The following is a 21105-nucleotide window of genomic DNA, read 5'->3' as shown; positions in this document are numbered from 1 at the left end:
AAGGCGACGCAGCAGAGTGACAAGGCTTCGTGTTTACCGCCATCAAGTCTCCGGTTTTTATTTATTTATTTTTCTTTTTTAAGGCTAGTTAAAAACACAAAAACCCCCAGTTGGTTGGTGTCTCCATCTTATAAACCAATTGAACGCGAACAATAAAGCTTTTGAAGTGCAACTTATCTGGCAGAATTAATTTTATCAGGGTGCCCCTTAAGTGCAATTTCATTATTATTTGATTGCAAGTAAATTGAATTGTAACTCAAGGTCGATGAGGCACATAGCAGTGCTAGCTGAGAACAGTTACTGCCATTTATGTGACAGGGAAAGTAACAATCAGATGGAGGAAAAAAGACTTGTATCATACCAGCTGAGGATATTTTTACAGAAGAGCTTTTGAACTTAGATGCTCAGATTTAAAAAAAACAAAAAACAAAAAAAGCATTGTTGTTGTTATTATTAATTATTATTATTTAGTAAGTACTTGGATGTATGTTGACAAACCAACCACCCCTCTCACTGCCTGTAAAATGTGACCCGTCCCAACCATGAAAGATTGCCGGTTAGGTTAAACTAGACCGGATGAAATAAAGAAACCCAGAAAAAGTCCCCCAAAGTGTGTTCCCTGCTCTTGGTATCCCAGTACAATGTCACCCGAAGCTAAATATTGTTGGTAGAAAGCCTTTAATCATTGCCAGCCGCGCCCCTACAGCTCCGAACGAGGGGGAAATGAAGGAAGGTCCAGAACCTGCCAGGGACAGCGGCCGACCCCCGAAAGGGACACCCGAGAGGCAGAATGCTACGTACTAGGCTGAGTCTTTCAAAAATTAAAAATCAAGGAAATTAACAAGGAAAATAAATTACAGCACCGTGTTTTCTTCCTCCCGCCTCTTCCCGAATACAAAAAAAAAAAAAAAAAATACAAACTCAATAAACCGTCGACTTTTTCAGCAATTTTTCATAATATAAGAAATCGCGGTCGCTCACAAAAAAATTCTGCTTCCGTTTTCATTGTACAAAAGAGGGTTTTTGCCTCTTCATACAGCAATTTCTGTTCCAAGCTGATCTTTACCTGTCACTTCAGAGAACCATAAATATTTTCTTCTCTCTAAGAAGTGAGGGTGATTCGGTTCCATTATAAGTCTATTTAGGGGGGTTTATTTGATCTTTTATTTATTTAGACACTAGTGTGTTTTGGGTGTTCGATACGGAAACTCAAGGTACAGAATGATTTAATTAAATAAATCGCGACTGGAGTTAAATACACTCAAAGCAATTTGTGTTATTTAATTAATGCAAATAAATGGAATGTCAGTAACCAGGTGTGCTTCATAAATTATCAGAACAAATAAGTGGAATCTATGCTCCACCAAAGAGATATAACCTCAACTTGGGAGATTTTGGAGTTTATGATGTTTTTACTGAATGTTTTGGGTCTATTTTTAATCGAACTATTCTATACCTGCTTGGATGTTTGGGGGGGCCGGAGGGGAGGGGTGGTTTGGCTTACATATTTTTGATCTAATATTTTAACTGAATTTTTTATCATCTGCTTTTTTTCCTTCAATATTTTTGGTCTACATTTATAGCCAAGAGATTTTATAATCCGCTTCGCGCTCCCTCCCCCTTTAAATAATTTGGGTATAACATCCTCCATGAGTGTTCGGCCAAAGGGATACTTTTAAACATTTGGGGAAAGTTATTTTGTGATTTAATCTCGAATATTTCAAAAAGAAATAATTTTCGGATTCCTCCGGAGGTACGCAAACAATCAAACTGTCAGAGGAATAAATGGCCGGTACTATCGACCCATAGAATGGTCTCTGGGGTGGAAATATACATATAACTGGAAGGATTTGCAAATAACATAAAGGTGTCTGCTTGTGAATGCAGTGAAAGGATATGGAAAATTCTTGTTATTTTGGTCAATGTACGAATTCGTTTCCGGGACTGAAAATTGGTTTAAGAGTTTATCGTTTAATATCGGAGGGTACTATTTCAATTTAAGATACTCATGATTTATTTGAGAAGGAAGATACATGTTTAAACAACATCTGGGGAAACAGATTCGATAGATACAGATCTATTATAATCAGTAACATTTTGCAAGCCTGAGTTTTTCCTCTTGGAACAAAAAAGCTTTGTTGACATCAAGCAATGGTGTGGAGAAAGGGAGCAGATTGAAACCTTTAGGAGAATGTGACCTTCTTCAACATTTCCCGGTTAAAATAGAGAAGTCAGGACTTTATTATAATGGCGAAAAGAGACGACAGGAAGAAACAATCCGTTGTCACCGTGCTATAGGGCTGACCACGCATAATGTTTCGCTTGCAGCTTCCAGTGAAATGAGAAGGAAATATAAAGCGATTACCTTTTCTCGACATGTAACAGTGGGGAAATAGGTTTATGTAAAAGAAAATCAATTCTGGGTCGGGGTGTGTGTGTGTACATACATCCAAACACACACCGACCATATTCTGATTCGGTGAGGAGACAGATGGAGCAGACTACTCGTCCATCATCCCTGAAATGTAGATGATTGAATCCGATTCCTGAGTGTGTGTGTGTGTGTGGGGGGCTTTCTAGCAGAGACAAAGGTGGGCGAGGTAATATGTTTATTGGCCCAACTTCTGCTGGCGAAAGGGGGAAGCTTTCGAGCTCCCACACAGGGCTCTTCTGCAGAGCCCAGAGAAGTTGGCCCGGCGATTGACCTCCCCCACCTTGTACCATACGGGGAACACGTGTGCCTGCCTCAAAGTTTGCAGCCTCCACGCTTCAGCCTTCCCCCGCCGTTGAGCTGCATTTTCTGGTCAGTCGCCATCGGGGTTCCTTTGGCAACTGGGGCTTCCCAGGCCTGTAGTCCGAATACAAACGCGCGGACGAGGTGCAGCTCATTGAGTGGAGAGGAGGAGAAGGCTCTTCACCGAGAGCCAAGCGGGAAAGGGTCTCAGAGGAACAAAGCCCCCCCCCCCCCGCCCCGGAAGTTTAGGGTGGCCCAGCGGCGACTGAAAGGCTTCCTTGGGCTACCCCCGCAGGTCCGGCCGGCTCCGAGCCCTGGGAAGAGCCTTGAAGTCGACGCGGCTAAGGCGGCGAGCGGGCAGGTAGGCGTGAAACAAACCAAAAAACCATCCCACCCCCCTTCTTCGTTCCAGAGCGTGCCGTGCGCGTTTGGGGCCAGGGCAGAGCTACATACCTGGCTCTTTGCTTTGAGTCTCTCCTCGCGCCGGATTAGCGTGTTTTAACCCCCCCTTTTTTTTTTGGCGAGGCAATCCCCAGCCACGCCGGGCAGAAATTCAGCTTGGTTTGGTCGCACCGAAGCCCCAGGTGGAGCTGACTAGAGGGGAATTGGGAGTGAAAAGCCAAGCGCTGGATTTGGAGATCCGGACGTTCCGCTCCGTTGCTAATTACTGCCCCCGTCTCTGTTTCCCTTTCAGAAAGGGAGACGCAGCCGGCTCTTACGCCCTGTGCTTGCTACCCCTCCTGTAAGGAAGTCACGGGGAGATTTGGGTCCATCCTGGCTCTGGCCTTACCCCCCACGCGGTATAGCCTAGAGCGCGTGGGTGCCCCGAGGCAACACGTAGGTTAGTTGGTACGTGCTGTGCCCAGCCAGGCGAGGGGGACCCGGGCTGCTGCCAGGCCTGGCCAAGGGGTTATGAACGATCGCGAGCAGCCGGCTGCAGAGAAAAGGAAAGTCCCCCCCCCCCCCCCACTCTCGGCCTCCAGGGACTGGTCCTGCCTAGTGTCCCCACTTTAAAGGACTTTTTTTTAGCCACAGACGCGCCAGACCGTGGCATCAGGTGGAATCCAGAGGCCTGTGAGCTCAGTGGCAGGGCTCCCACTGGCTGCCACGGGGGCCTGCATTCGGGCTGGGCGAGGAGAGGATGCGATTCCAAGCCCGCCGCAGGCACCGGGAGTTTTCATCCGGCAAGGGCGATCGGCGCTGGCTCACCCAGGGGGGGTTCCCAGCGAGAATTTCCTCCAGGCTGCGCTCGCAGAGAGGTTCCCCCAGAACAGGTCGTTTGCGGAAATAATTAAATGGCAGCAAACGCTGTTTTTAGAGGAGCGAGGCAGGTACTGGGCGCCCTGCAGTGGAGCCTTTCCCCGCCCGGTGTGAACGGTCAAGCTCCGTCTAAATCAAAACGCCGGTTTACACCAGCCCGCTCCTGCCCAGCTGGCAATGCCGTTGCGCTTTCCCGGTTGATTTCAGTGGCTCTGGGGTCATTGTGTTTTATGAAGGCGGCTTTGCACAGGGCTGCTCCCCCCGCGCGTTTCTTGTGAGGATCCGACAGAGAAATCGGTAGATAAGGGTCACCTGCCTGTCAACCCACCAGAGCCCCAAGCCCCTGTCCCCCTTGGCCGACCGACAGCCGGGTTGAGAACCATTCCCTCCAGCAAGGCAAAGATGGGCTGGGAAAGGCCAAGCCCTGGGGCACGGACCTGCTCCCTTTGTTTCAGTGAATCCATGGAGGGGGGGGTGTGAGAAACGGGGCTCAGGAGCATTGAGGGAGGGAAGTTGACCGGCAGCCCTCGGCCACACTGGACCCTGCACCAGCGTCCCCACTACAGCTCCAGGGGCTGTTCGAAGGAGGGAGCAAGAGCAGCCCTTTGTTTCTCCAAAGCCCAGCTCCCCTCCCTCCTGAGTCCCCTCCGCCTCTCATTTCCCCTCCCTGCTGCAGGCTCCCTCAAGATCCACCCCAGGGGCTCCATCAATGTCTTTCTCCCCACCCCCCAGGCTGGGAGCAGAAAGTTTAGAAACTAGACCAACACAAGGAAATGCAGGGAGAAAGGTGCGGTTTTAATGATGCCAGGACTGGCCCAGGGTTATGAGCGATTATAAGCAAGCGCTTGCAGAGAAAAGGAAAGTCTTTCCCACCGCCTCCCAAGGACTTTTTTTTTTTAAGCCACAGACACGCCAGACCGTGGTTGGAGTCTGTGTAAACATGTTCCTATCTGTTCTCAACATCCCCTCAGGAGCAAGTAATCCTGAAAGATTCCGGCCCTGAAATGGTGCTAAAACCAGTTCTCCAAACCCTTCTTCCTTCACCAAAGTTGGTACTGCTAACCTGTTAGCCTACTTCTTTAAGCATCAGCAGGGTGCCAGAGCAGAAGGGGCCATTCGGATTCGAGGACCTCATGCACTATACAGCTAGTATATGGAATCTCACCCAGAAATTCCTGCAATGGAGGGAATTATTCTTCCCTAAGTCAAGCTGATTTTGGCAGGAATAAATCTGAGTTACATCCCTCTCCTGAAATCCTTATTAAAGAATGCACTCTTCCTTTGCCAAACCCAGCCTGTGTGCAACTGCATGTCTAACTGCCCGCACAATAACTGCACTCACAATTTTGATGCTTGCAGACAACTGGCCATTTGCACTCACCCCACACACTAACCCTATGTGTTCATGCAATTGTAAGGACATGCCAAATAAATGACCTTCTGAAAGTCACACCAATACTCCAATTGCACTATCGAATTATATATTTGAATAATTATGCTTCGCAGGAAATAATGACACTTTTCTGAAGGGGTTAGAGAAGCTGCAATGCACAGAACAAACAACAGAAAGTAAGTGTACACACAACTGCAATAATTTGCTACAAACGCCAGAAATTCCTGACGTACACTAGGTGTGAAAGATGCAAAGCCCAGGTACAAAGGTGCATTCAGTTTCCATTTGCAGGATGTTTATTCTATGGCATTTGATTTTAGCTGTCAGTCACATTTGAAAAGGATAAACAAAAGACACATTTTGTTTAGATTTGATGTTAAACACACCCATACACAGGGGGAGTGCTTTAAGAATGCCTGGATGTATGAAAATTCAGTTTCACTGCTGCTCCTGTTCCGTTCAACGCACCATTTTAACGTAAGGCACCATAGGCCACTGCAATCTGATGGCATACACCCGTTTCTAACAGTAGGACTACTTTTTGAATCACAATGAAGTATTCTGCTCCATCCCCAATCACTTGCAAATGAATCGAGGTTCATGATTTCTTCCTCTCAAGGTTACGTGGGTCTGGTCTTTTTTCCTGATATTTGAGTATTAACATTTGTGCCCTTGAAGGAGAACACCGCTAAACTGCCTATATCAGATGGTCCAGGAGAGACAATTTCTTATAACCTTGTGTAAGAGTTAAAAAATACTTACATAGCAAAAGGCTACAGTTACGCACACATACATGTGTGTATTAAAGAAAAATATAAAATGAGATACTTAGAGATATTGCATCCATTTTTAAATAGTTTACTTAACCTGATGCATGGTGTATGTTAGGAGCAGAGAACTGTTTACTTTTTTAAGGGCAAACTAAAAGGTTTAGAGTCTTTTAAAAATACAGATGTTTATATAGGAGGATTTTCCAAGTTATTAATTAATACCAAACAAAGAAAGATGTGCATATGCATTTAGATAAAAACTACACAAATATTCCAGAAGAAAGAGTCATAAGCCACTTAATACTAGTGCACATTTTCAAACGCCACTTCATAGGGCAGTCAAGTAAAAACAGAATATTTCAATATTCAATACACTGAATACAAAGCCCTTTGAAAATTACTAAGAAATACACCCATATACTAGCCAGCTAATGGTTAGTTAACCTTTGTATGAAAACGTGATTTTCTGTAAAATATCTGTTAATTTCATATTCTACGAGGTAAAAGGCATAAAAGAGCAAGAACACACCAGACAAAAGTTGAAACATTTTTACTTACAAGTCCAGAAATCAAAGTCGAGAGACAAATACATCAATGAAGTGTTATTAAAAAGAATACGGACAAAAGCGTGTCTTTAAACATTGTGTTTTTTAGATTACCTGCTGTGCCTACCTTCACAGCTAATAAAACCCTATTTCTAGGCATTCTTTAAAAATCAGTGTCTATTTTTGGGCTCTTATGTTGTGAACTAAAGGATGTTTTGATTTGCAATTGACAGGCATATGCAATTTATGCTTAGCTAGTAAGAAAGGCAGCACAGTACTCCTACTTCATGAAATGTCTCTCTCAAGCACGTAAGTGCTTTACGTCTTCTCCAGTATAGTTTCAAAGCAACATAAAAACCCTTCCCCCCCCTCCAAAAAAATCTTATCAGTAAGAAATATACACAGTTAAAACACATACTGCAGTTTAAAAACTACTAGTACATTTCTTAAAGATGCCTCATTTCCACAGCTATTGTAAAAACAGGTTTTGATGACGGAAGACTTCAAGAGTCTAATTCCAGTTGTATCTTCCAGAGGGAGGTGGCAAAGGGTAGGGCCTCCCGGGGCCATATCCCTGCAAACAAACAAAAGCAAGGGTTTATTTTCTGGATTACTGTCACAGTAAACAAGTTAGCCTAGCTTCAGACTCCATGCAAAACTGAAACAATACAGCCTTTACACAGAAAGATACCAAAGAAAGAGCTAAACATCTCTTAATAGTGTTTACAAATGCTCTCCTGGATACACACACTTCAGCTTCTACACAAGGAGTGAGTTCTGTACAACACCAACCTCACACTTCCATGTGTGTTGGAAAAGATTTAATAATCCTAAACGAGAAAGCAAAAAGTCAAAAGGCAGCACTGAGGGTGATTTGAGCTGCAGAAGTAACTGCTAACCTTTTGCTTTCAGTAATAGTGGAATTTAAAAGGTGCAAAATGAAAACAAGGGCAGGATTTGAAAAGCAAACTTTGTAAATCCATGAAGTAAACGAGGCTCTGCCATTATGTATATATAGACACTCACGTGTACGCACACATTTTACACTAACAGTGCAAAGCAGAATACCTTCAGTATGCACAGTAAGGGAATGCTTTGACACCTATGATACGTCTATCCTAGTTAGGCTTCATCTTAACCTACCCATTATGGTTAACTTATACAGTGTTTTGTCTTTATTTCGATTTCATTTACATAAAAGTACAAGTCTGTATATTTTAGCTGTAGACAACTGATCTTCTGCCAAAGCAAAAACCAGATACATGAGACTTTTCTTGTTAGATGCATTTCTGTTGTGCTGGCTTCTTGCAGGCATCAGTTCTGTTTTAAAGAGCATTTTAAATACTAGGTGACATGATAGCAATGCATGTCAACTGACTGAGTACTGAGTGTACAAAAGACTGCAAGTAAAGTGGTTACCGCTTTAGATATAAATTTGTATTTAATTTAGTTACCACACCCAATATATCAGATTCATGGTGATAAGCTTATCTGAGGGGAATTTAGCGACAGTCAACTTGAATCTCCCTCCAAACTGAAAATGTGGTGCCTACCATTGTTACCAATAATCCCAAACTTTACCATAGGAGGTCAAAGGAAAGTTGCAGAGGGAGGATGAGTATCCAATTTTCCAGCCTGATTTCAATGCTCTCCCCTCCCCCAAGCCCTGAGAATACCTCATTCCTTTTTTAATCACCACCACAACTGCTCATATTGTGGACTGATGCAATTATGCATATATTCTTTGCTTTCAAGCTTCTTGGTGAAGATACATTTTGAGTAATTCCATTAAAGATTTCCAGAACTGACCCTGTCAATACACATCTTTTCGCAAAGTTCAGCCATTATGCTTAAAAAGTGTGGTGCAGATGAAGAAAGTTCTGGTATGGTTTAACAAACCAGTGTAGACAGAATCACACTATGTTAAAAGATGTGACAGCCCAGTCAGTGCCCCAGGCTAGAACCCATGCAATCTGATCTCCTCTACACAGGCCAAATACTGTTAAAACATGGCTTGTCTACAGCAGAGTTTCACAGCCATTCCTGAGCATTTTAAACTTTGCTAACAGGCCTATACCTGATAAGCCCACTTCTTTCCTACCATACTCCAAACCAGAGAAGCAGCTTGAGCTAAAGACATTACCAGACTGATCTTTAAAGTTTTGTCAGAAAGGTCCTTAGTTCAGAGAAAGATCCCACTGTTGCTAATACAGGTTCAGCTGAACTAGTGTAGAGTTAGGAGCACTAGGGTAGATCACCTGCTGGCTGCAGGTGTTTCAGCATCATGTAATCCTGCAAAACTAAGAGACATGAGGATGGAAATGGTGTTGGCAGCTGGCAGGGCTGCCTCCCCGGGGGCTCCTATCACTGATTCAGCTGAATCAGCCTTGGCTACAGTGGGAAATTTATCAAGAATTTCCCTAGGGCAGAGATGGCCAAAGCAGCTTCGTTGTTGTCACACACTTTGGTTGATGCCACATTTGAAATGTTCATTACAAAAATTACATCTTCTTGAAATGGGGCTATTTAAATGAGCCATTTAAACATGCTTACCAGAGGCTCCCACAAATGTATATTATGCTGGTATGCGTCTGTGTGTGTATATGTTATGAGTTGCTTTAAAGAATAGCCACAGTACAAGTCATCAACTCGTTTATACATCATTCAAGTAAAAATGACCCACTGTAACAGAGAAGGGAAACATGATGCGGCGAAAAAGCCATAGCAGAAAATTCACACTAGCAAGCACTAAATGACAACTGTCTAATGCTCTTAATAGGCTTATTAGAGAGACAAGGTGGGTGAGATCTTTTACTGGACCAACTTCTGTTGGTGAGAGAAACTTCTGAGCCTCAGAGCTCTTCTTCAGGTCTGGGGAAGCTACTTAGAGAGTCACGGCTAAATACAGGATCAAACAGATGTTTAGCATAAGTGGTTAGCACATACAAGTTGATCCAATAAAAGATATTACCTCACCCACCTTGTCTCTCTAATATCCTGGGATTGACACCACTCCAACAATATTGCATATTGAATAGACTTGTAGGCTAACGAAATGGAATTTTCAGAATTAAGTGCATAATTTTATCATTAGACACTGAAATGTAAGTTTGTATCCAAGCAATTATCCCAGCAATGCAGATATGGATATTGACTCATCGTTGTATTACTCGTTTTACACTGGCATAACACTGAATCCAATGAAGTTACTTCAATTTTACTGTGGTGTAAGGCAGATTTAATGCAACTGATTCATCACTATCAGGTTCCCAATTAAATGGGTTTTATTTTATATTTATAAAATGGGAAGAACAAGAAGATTGGGTAGTTATCCAGCATGTGGGGTACAGGCCAGAACTTATCCTTCTGATAATAACCATATCCTACAGCTGGGAGCGGGGGAGTATGAGAAACTACTTTAAAAATTAACAAAAATAAGGAGGAAAGTATCTTCAAGTTTCATAGCTTTCAGTCACATGGGGGGGGGGGGGGTGGGGTGGAGGAGGGAAGGGCGCCACACACAGCATTTTTAGTGCATGGTGGGCAGCAGAAGACACCAAAAAGGGAAGAACTGCTCCCTTCCTTGGGAGCTAGCTGCTAGTAGTTTTTCTGGGCCAGGCCCTACGAAAATAAGGCAAAGGTATACTTCCATTCTTATTAACGGCTCACGCCTTTGCTTACACATCATGTTAGAAAACAGCACAGGGACCCAGCAGGTAAGAGGGAGATAATTTTTCCTTACTACTTCTCCAGCTGCTACTTGGTAGCCTGCCTGCCAGTTGAGCTCTACAAGCTCTGGTTTCCAAAAAGCAGCATCTGCGTCATACTCAAATAGCGGCCTGAAGTTTAATCAGGACATTACTCCTGCATTTTACTGCTGTGCTATGCCACAGTTTCTGTACCCAAGGCTTCTAGTACAACTGTGCATCCTGGCGTGTTACCCATTTATTGGGAAAATGGAGAACGTGTGCATGTGTGGGGAGAAGGGGTTCGATATGCTGTCGTTTTTGGTTGTTTATTAAATTTATATTGTACTTTTTAAATGATGGCAAGACCACCTCAGGTTTGAATATGAACTCTCTAATGTTTGCTAACTTAAATCTAAATAAGTAACTTTAGTGTGTGTGCGCGACTGTGAGTGTGTAGGGGAGAGAGGCTTGGCAGAATTCAATTTGCTTTTTTATAATTTCAACAGAACACTGACGATATTTAAGCTTTTTTCCCCATTTTTATCAATTTAAATGTTCACAGTTGAAGGAAATTATGGGGCACTCATACAACTTAATGACAGAGTTTATATTCAAAAAAATTAAAGTTTTATAACTTAATATAAATCAGGGGTTCTCAAACTGGGGGTCGGGACCCCTCAGAGGGTCGCGAGGTTATTACATGGGGGATCACGAGCTGTCAGCCTCCACCCCAAACCCCACTTTGCCTCCAGCATTTATAATGGGGTTAAATATATAAAAATGTGTTTTTAATTTATAAGGGGGGGGGGGTCGCACTCAGAGGCTTGCTATGTGAAAGGGGTCACCAGTACAAAAGTTTGAGAACCAGTGATATAAACTGTCGTCACTACGTGTCAAAAATATACAAAGTAAATATCCTTTAAATCCAACTCCAGAAAGCTCTCCAGCAGCATTTTTTTTTCTTTGCCTAGCTGTAAGTTTTGATCATCACTGATGGAAATATTTTATTCATCTGTTTGTGTGTCTACAGTGAAATGAACCGTTACCGACAGTTACCAATGAAAACTGAATCCTTCCAAGACTAGCTAGCTACACACATGCGCACTTTTGGCTATTAGGGTCTAGTAGCCCAATAGTTTCCAGTCTAAGTCAAATCAGTATCTTTCAGCAAAAAGAAAAAAATTCTAACTATAGATATTCTAAATTTAGGGGTTTGATATGACCTTCAATTCACCTATGAGGATGTGTTAAAGACAAACCCCTAAAACAGAACCACGTTAAGATTTAAAACAAAACAGGAAATTTTACTTGGCAGAAACATTTGCGGTGAGTATTTTCCCTTTTCCCATAACACAGATACTGCACAAGTGACCCAGAAGAAAACAACGTACAATCACACAGTGCTTTATTACCTGTCTTCCTCTATCCATTCGATCATCAGGTCTGTGGGGGTAATTCATTGGTCCACCGAGTCCTTGGTACTGATTTTGCTGGAATGCTGCACCCTGGGATTGCAGCATGCGGTTCCAAGATAGAAGAGGGGCAGCCCCAGAATTTCTGTGTAAAGAACATGTGTATTATAGCATGTTATTAATGTATATAACACGTCATATTACAAAACCCAACTTCTTATAGACGTAAAATAAATGGTTCGATTTGCTTAAGCACAGATCTATTGTGTTAATTGCATAGCCATATTACAATCCATGGGAGCTACAAGTGCCTCTAAATGATTTGGCCCACACTCTGTAAGGAAGAAGCCCTGCACAATTTTAACTATCAGACCATGTTTACACACTGCTTCACTCTCAAACATACTAAGGAGAAGAAACAGATGCTTTTGAAAGAATGCAAATTTAATTTTGCAGAGTCAGGGATTTTTTGAACTCCCTAGAAGGATTTTGCTCATCCTGTATTTTAGAGACAGGTTTGCCAGTCTGTTTGAAGTGACTGCCAATGTAGATTTGAAACAAAACGTCACTGCGTTAGCTAAATGTAACACACTATCCAAAGAGTAAACATGTGCAACACAGGAGAATGAAGCTTTATTTTCTAAATGTCCAGACTTTGTGGGAGTCCATTCTTTCTAGTTAATTGCAGGTTGCAAATGAATTCTTACTGCCGAGTATTTTGAATCTAGGGTAGGGGCCTTGGCTGTTTTTTCCCATCCATTATTCTGCTCAATATGTCAGAAGGTCTGATCGGGAAGAAACCTTTTCAAGTTCTATTGATGCAGTTTTCAATTGACCATGGTGACCTAGCAACATAAGCACTAATTGGCATGGACTGACTGACATTTGGTGTACAGTTTATATGGGAACACAAATTCAACATCTATTTTAACCTAGTTTCTCATCCTAGATTACTAGCAGCAAGAAATATTTAATTGCCTTTAAGTAGCTAGTCTAAAATTACAAATATAAAACAGGCAGATCCAATCCTTGTTTTATTACAAATATTCATAAAAATGATATAGCCATGTACTGCTTAGGACATGATCTCTCCAATGCTAGAGAATTCAAAATCCATATTTTCTGCAGAGAACACACCACAGTGTGTTGAGGGGAAAGAGAATTAATTAGAAAATTAGATATTATTCACCACAATTCATACACAAATCCTGTAAATTTAAATCTGTTTTGGTTACTGTTCAACATGTGTACATTGATATTCTATTATGATCTCTGAGCAAAGGAGGAAAGTAATTAGCCTAAAATATCAAAATATTGGACAACTGGTGTATGGGGTAACCATTTAATTTTAAAATTGATTGTAATGACACTAACTTCAGTATTACTTCCCTTGTCTTTGAAAAACCTGGGGCTGGATCCATTTGATTAAAAATACTAAAAGTCATCCCTGCCAGAACTCTACCAAAGTCAATCAAGTGACACCGAGGCTGAATTTGGCCTACTCTATTCAAGCAAGCACTCAGGGTTTTAAATAAGGTGATCACATTCTCCTTCTTGAAGTTTATACAAGCATATTACACATAGCCACCTGTAAGACAGCTGAAAGATCAGTGTAGGGCTTACTGAGGGAAGGACTGGTGGGGGTAGGGAACGTTTTAATGTGGTTTAATGTGAACTTCACTGATAGGAATGGAGACATAAGTCTATATTAAGCCAATGCACTGATCATGGCAAGCTGTTTCTGAGAACCCAAAACACAAAAAGGTAAATATAACAAGATGGGGGAAAAATACATATTTAAAGAGGGGCTTTCATGTTTAAATTCCTATTCCCATTCATTTTAGTTTTACATTGTAAAAACTGCATTATGTTTACTTTGTCTGGCCAGATTTTAAGAACAGTTATGATGTCCAAAACCTAGGCAATGAGAACTCTTACTGTCCACAGAGATAAAAGGACAAGATACCTAGTATGAAGTATGACTCATGCTGGATGCATAGTTGGCACTTACAAGCAATATGCAAAACGATATTTACTGAAACAGAACTAAATGTTGCACAGAAGCAAAACCTTAATTACTGCTGAATTACACACCCCTTTTACCTATTTTCTGTCTCAAACAACAGACAATGCATTCATAAAACGTTATCTGAAACATTTACTAGTCAGGCCAATACTGTAATTATTTAAAATCAATGGCAGGATGAATTAAGCACTCCAGATCACCTAACAGTAGTGTGGAAATATTCCTTTTGCTTAAATACATGTTCAGCAATATTTTTATTTTACATTTCAAGGAAATAATATCCTCCTCTTAAGGCAAAACACTGGATTCAAAATACGTCTTGATATTTTGTCAGATAAATCATAGTGGCGACAGCAGAAAATTCCATCAAAGCACTATGAACATTAAGTAGCATGAGTTTGGTTTTCATTAACCAACAATCCCTTGATTTCAGTAAGTTGGTCAACATTTCCATTATAAAGTCACTACGCCACAAAAGTCTATGTAGGCATAGGCTTCTGTAAGGTCTCTCCGAATAAAATCGTCAAAACAGATTCCATTTAAATGAATGTTTAAATTCTATACAAATGCCAACGGACTGTGGTTAAAATGCATTTGTACTTTTGTAACTCAAGGTGATCTTAAATAATGAGTTAAAATTATTCAGGCAGTCAGTGCATAACATGAATTTGGAGTATTTAACTCCCCCCAAAACCATCCCAAGCAGTGATTAAATAGTCAACATGTTGATTTTTAATAAGACAATATGCATGTGCAGCAACAATTATTCATAAAGGATTTTGGCAATTCACAGTTATTGCACACAGAGCAAACTTTACACAATATATTTTTGTATTAGGCAAAACATACATTCACTTCAGCAGTGTAATTTTGTAAGTCTGCATATTAGGAGTGTTTACTAAGATGGATCAACAATGTACTATGAGTGTTCCTTAGATTTAAAAGCTTGTTAGACATTTCTATTGTTTTCAAGCCACTGTAAAAATGAAACAGCTATGTAGTATGATTGGAAGATTTTAGCTAAACCTGTTAAGTTACTGAATATTTATATAGCATCTAACATGTTCAAAATGCTGTGCAAGTACTACATAGTATTAGAAGTAACCAAACCAGCATCCAGACTTCCATTCTGTTCTTCACTCACTAGGTTATGTACCTTATTTATATGCCAAAACCGTATTAATGCAAGATTACAGTTGACATTTTAATCTGACAAATCAGGAAATTAAAAGTTACAGTTCCCACAGGAATAAATTCTGTGCTATTGTGCATATGTATTACTATAGGATCTAGGCTCTGTCTTAATATACAGCTTGACCCCTTAATATACATGCAGTTATACAAAGTCACAGACAGAAGGGCAGTGCCCTTTGTGCTGTATTTGAATTAGGACAAAACATGATATATTACCCAGTATTGTATGATTGTGTAATGAAACCCTAACATACATGGTAAGCGACAGTTATGGTTGCTTTAGGAAGGTGTTTCATAGTAAGAAAATGTTAATATGTTTCTGACCTGATTTTCATTGGAAATCTCATCCAAGCACAGACTAAAATGATCCTAGCTTAGTTTAGATTTTCCAGTTATGCCATTAATACCCATAGTGAAATGATGGTGTTCTCTTCCCTGAAATGCGAGGTTCCAACCCAGATCTCTCAAGGTTTCTAGTGTTATGATCAACAACGCCCACAAACATTAAAAATATATAAAGCTTCTAAATTATAATTAAGTCCAGCCACTGCCATTGAAAAAAACAAGCCTAGAACACAAAGCATTCTCACACAGCAGTACTGGAACAATTTTTATAGTGGGGGCGCTGAGACCCATTGAACCAAAACTGTCATCTCTGTATATAATGGAAACCACTTCAAGCCAGTGGGTGCAGCAGCACGCCCAGCATCTCTAGTTCCAGCACCTATGTTCTCACATGCTTATTCAGTATTAATTAGGCCTTAAATGCTTTAGATTTTAGATAGACTGTATCAGAACTTCTCAGATCAGTAAGACTGTTTGCAAGTACGCAGCAGCTGCTCTGTTCAACAGTAACTTCCTGCGGTTTTAATAATTTATTTCCCCTACATATACTTTGAGACTGTCACACCACTGGTTCTAAAAACGTAAACACTCCTGTACAGACAACATGGTCATTTTGATTCTGAGAGAAGCACTGCATAAGCACCAAGTTTCCCTCCAGCAAGCCAAAAATCTGACCACTTTCAACTCAGCCTTCCAGACATCTTTGAACCTGCTTCACTGAGCCCTCAAGATTCATTGTCAGGGATGGGACTACATCCACATTCCCTGCTGGCTGTTGTAAGTGGAGGAGGTTCCATTCTCCCAGTCCTGCCTCCTTTAGGTGACGAGTTTCTTCCTGATTGTGTTGCTCCCCCCCCGTTATGATTTCAATGCCCACTTGCTTCCCAATTTGCCCCAACCCAGGCAGAACAAGAGGAGGAACCATCAGCAGCAGCGGACAGTGGCAAAACAGCACATGGACAGCAACCTCCTAATGCCACAGAAACTTGGTGGCCACTTCCCTCCTGCTGGATAACTATCAACAAGTTGAAAACCACTACTCTATAGGGCATTAGAACCAATAAAATAGTCCCAGGTCTAAAGTAGTATCATGTCTATTACAACCAACTCTCCCCCAATCTCAAGTCCTTTAGAAGCACTGGCAGAGAGTCTGTTCAACTATGCAAATATTCACGCCCATCACCTTTTAGATCCATGCTTAAATCAGTAAGGCAAGTAATTTAGTGTCAGTGCTCAGTGCATTTAAACATTTTAACTTTTTTTTGTCTTCCTAATCAAGTATCTTCATGAACATAGTGAGTATATTTGTCCCCACTGGGGAGCTAAGTCAAGCAAGCTAGTGGTTTTATAAACCAAGGAGGTATGAACACAAAAAGTACCAGAAAAAAAAAAATCTTGAATTGTGAAAAGCCACCTTATTTTCATTTCAAAGCTGGAAGGATTTTCTGCAAACTTTCCAAAGAGATTCCCTTCTTGGCTAAGCCATGACATGAACAACTTCAGTCCCATAAAGTAATTGGAGGAATACTGAAAATGGAAGTTTAAGAAATGAATGGTGATCTCCACATTGTAACATTACTAGCACACTGCACAACGTCCACACATCCCACCTCCTACAATACTGAAAGCACATTGGGTAAGGTTAAGGAGCCAGTGATGCCACCATATACTAGACTAGAGAGGCTGTACAGCCAGATGTCTGGACACTAAGTACAAGCATCTTTCCACTGTTAAAAGGAAACTAAGTCCTGTGCCCCCATGCCAAGACCTCCCCACTATTAAAACTATAATACACACGCATGCACATCAGGATTGGTTGAAGAGGTGGAAGTGACACGTTGGAAATCCAGAAGCCCAAAACAGAAATTTTAGTTCAATTATACTGAATCAGTGAAATTAGCCGACCAATAGAATGAAATTCCTAGCACTGTAAAAAACCATTACAAGTTACCAAAACACACAGTACTGTTTCATTAAAAAACCAAAACAATAGCTACTTGTGAAGCTACTTTTAGTTAAGATCAGGTATTTCAGTTTATTACATTGTTGAATATAACCCTGAAAATAAAGTTTATAAGGCAAGATTCCACATTAAAGATGGAAAATTAAAGTGAAACTGAACTGATTTTGAGAGAGATAAAAATGTTGCCATGGAAAGTATGTGTATTTGTTAACAGCCAAACAACTTTTCCCCAGTCTAATTCTTTTCAGCATTAACAGCTGTAAGTAAACGTAGCATATGTAAAAGTTAGTGTCCATTTTAAATCTGTATTCTAAAATTGCACTATATATATAATATAATTATTCATAGCATTCAGATATCCTGGAGTTTGTAAAGTCCTTCCGACTTAAGGGCATACAACTTATCAATGAAGGAACACATGTAAAACATCCCTTATTATCAAACCATGTCACATTCTTTCTATTCCATGGTACTTATTGGACTGCAGATTCTATAATCCTCCTCTGAGTCCCTTCTGCATTTAATTCAGTTCAGTCTTAAGTAGTTAAAGAAACTGTTTTCAGTGGCAACTAATAACTACTGACCTACAGTGACACTACCCTACAATAGGCTTGTCAGGCCTGAAAAAGTTGTACCAAAGAAGCTGATTAGGACTTCAAGAGGTTTGTAGCAAGAATCAATGGCTAGTCTGTACTAATGCTGTGGTTCCAGCACAGAAATGATAAAAGTGGAACACAATTAGTTATGCCTCATTAAGCTCCACAACCCTCCTAAAAAGAAATTTGTTTAGCCTGTACAAAAATCTAATGCAGTTTTAAGCTCTCTGTGTTGAATTTCATGGTATCTCAAAAGCTTCAATAAGATAAAGGCCAAAGATCCAAGAATGGTAACCAAAGCATCAACAGTAAAGTTAATTTTGAAGTTTCTGGTTTTTAATAGAACGTGGTTTTCTCTTTCTTTCTTAGCCAGAAACTTAATCTTTTAAAAAGAGAAATACTGAATTTCACACCCCAGAATAAAAATACATCATCATGGATTTAAGATCTTGTAACACTTTGTTTTTAAGAGTTAATAAATTTAAATAGAAAATTAAAAGCCTAGTTTTTAAGACTAACAAATAACATTTTGTAGACTATGAGGGAGCTAAATATGTAAAAGCTTCTTAAAAAATTTAAGTTGCCATACCTTTCATATCTCTGTGGCGGCTGTTGAAACAGAGGTGTGGGACCACGCCATGATTCTTGGGGCCGTAGATCTGTATAATGAAACAAAAAAGTCAAATACGCAAAAACCAGTCCCATACATCACTTATTGTCAAGTAGGTGTTAAAAACAAATTTTTAAAAGTTTCAGAGTACTAACAAACCCCCCAAATTGGACTTGCTGCCAAATACTTTTGGGCCAAATTTTTACTCTACACTGGTGTAATTGTAAAATAATTCCACTGACTTCAGTGGAATAACTAACTTGAAACCGGTGAAAGAGCAAAATGTCTCCATTCGTATCTTATTGATATACACAATGGAAAGCTAAATTTCAGGTAATCAAGAGGAAAAAAATTACAATTACTGGGACCAATACACTAGTTAATGTTTTAAACCTCTGAAGGAATACATTTTCTGGAATTTTTACAACAAAAGAAATTACGACTCCTACCACGATTTTTGAAAAGCCTCTTTCAGACAACATTTAGCATTACCACCAAATACATCCACCAATAAGCCAGTATGTGTGAACTTTGTAATGGGGGGGGGGGGGGAACACATTGATAATGAATTGCCATATTTTTATAAGCATCAACCAATAATTCTGTCCTCTTTATTAGGCTGAATTATTCACCATACAATCGGAAAGCTGATAGGGTGTAGACATGATTTAAGAATACTATATTTTCAACTTTGCTGGCCACCAGAATATAATGATTTACTCTGGGTCCTTTTGAACAGTTATTATACTGACGGGAAAAAATTGGTAAAATCTGGCTCAGGACACATGGCACTGTAGCAGTAAGAAACGGTAATGAAAGGGACCACCCACTTTTCAATTGTTTTCTTGTAGTCAAGCGCTAGCTCTGTATAAAGATGTACCAGCAACAACTTTGCTTTAATAAGACATGCAATTAAATGGCTGCTGTTCTTCTAAATAAATTGACCAGTAAACAGGATGAAAGAAACATCTAATCAATAGCTCCCTGGTCAGTTCAAAACACTTAAATTGTGTCTCAGTCAAAAGCTTCAGTTTCAGTGACATCTTTGATTATCTTCAATGGTGTTTAAGTGTGACCTAATTATAACAGCTGGTTCCAGAAGTTGTCTAATGGATATACTGTGATAGGATAGTAATAGCCTGTTAAATTGTCAATATTCAAGGACACCAAAGCTTAGCAATAATTTGATAGAACTCTACATTTACTTTTTCAATTGAGCTTTTAAGAAAAAGCATGGATAGAAGGAAATCTGAGCCTCTCTTCTAGGAACTCAGACTGGATTGCTTGTGCATTTTAATGGTCTGACCTGAACAGAAACCTTTTATGGTAGCACTTGAGAGAACTCTGTATAGTGCAGGCAGGTCCTACTGAAGATAACAGCTTTGCTGGTGGAAATAAATTCTGATCTCCAACATTTCTGCTCTTCCTGCCTTGGGCCTCCTTTGATCAGAATGGGTCATGCTCACATAGGCCAGATTACAAAGTTACTTATAGTGTGGACAATATATCCATTAGAGACTAGACTGGGATTCCCCAAACTCATTTCACTTGTAACTAATTGCTAATTTAAGATAATACATTATATATAAAAATAATGTTTTAGGGTTGCCAGAGAGTGGCTGGGGAATTTATGTGATCAAATTTGGATAAGGAAAAATTAGATGAATCAGAAGGTTTAAACAGTGAGGTCTATTAGAGAGGATAGGATACTTTAAGAGAAGTAGATTCATCATTCATATTAGGACAGTACCAAAGCACTTGACTATGTACTGTAGACAGGGAATAGTACTGACTATACTGGCCATTTTTCAATCTTCCATGACCCATAGTTTCAAACCTCTCATTTTAAACAAACTCCATTTGAAAAGAGACGCAAAATGAAAGATCTGCATTTCAGGATTAAACATTTAACCCAAAAGGTATGCCCATAATTCTTTTAATTAGGCTGTCCACCTGGTGTCTCATACATAGTCCTGGTAAATGGCCCCACTTTTCTATTTATAGAGGTCAAAAAAAACTGTCCCCATTCCTGGACTTGGACTCTACCATGGTGATCCAGCCATATAAAACCTCTAGGCTAGATTCCTTAGTTCTCAGTACCTAATACGGTCATCGGGTTCCTAAACTGACAGCTGTTCCATATGCTCAGAAACATCACCCCAACACTCTGGTCTCTTTCACCGGCTTCCTCTTGAATGCCTGGTCAAATTCATGGTTTTGGGTCTTGATTTAAGGGCTCCCCATGAGAGCCTCCCCCAAGTTACTTCAGGGACCACCTCACAGTGTGCTAACATGACCTACCCACAACAGATACATGCCACTGAAACAGAACTAACAGTTTCACAAGTCAGATTTGTGTTCAGGAGACAGAGCTTTCAGCAACTGACCCACAAACCTGGAACTCATTGCTGGAGGAGGCTGGGATGATCATGAACCTTAACACTTCCAGAGTGAAGTGCAAAACTCCCTTTGATGTAGCTGTCCCACAGCCACCCCGCAAAAAGAACCAAGTAGTGAACAAAAATTAAGTCCAATCCCTGCTGACTATAGGGAAGAGGGTTTTTTTTT

General features: G+C 40.5%; 1 protein-coding gene across 1 annotated transcript in view; it reads right to left on the bottom strand.

The window, feature by feature from the left end:
* Positions 1 to 6720: 6720 nt before the first annotated feature.
* Positions 6721 to 21105, bottom strand: part of XRN2 (5'-3' exoribonuclease 2) — an 88203-nt gene continuing 73818 nt past the window's right edge. Inside the window, exons 28-30 of the mRNA XM_074949748.1 lie at positions 18517 to 18586; positions 11804 to 11948; positions 6721 to 7276 (exon numbers count right to left, since the gene is read on the bottom strand). Coding sequence (XP_074805849.1) covers positions 7214 to 7276; positions 11804 to 11948; positions 18517 to 18586 — 278 coding nt within the window. The 3' untranslated portion in view covers positions 6721 to 7213. The remainder of the gene's footprint in view (positions 7277 to 11803; positions 11949 to 18516; positions 18587 to 21105) is intronic.

This window comes from Natator depressus, chromosome 3, assembly GCF_965152275.1.
Source record: "Natator depressus isolate rNatDep1 chromosome 3, rNatDep2.hap1, whole genome shotgun sequence".
Lineage (NCBI taxonomy): Eukaryota > Metazoa > Chordata > Testudines > Cheloniidae > Natator > Natator depressus.
The sequence above is the reverse complement of the archived record's forward strand: the minus strand, read 5'-3'. Positions and strand labels throughout refer to the sequence as shown.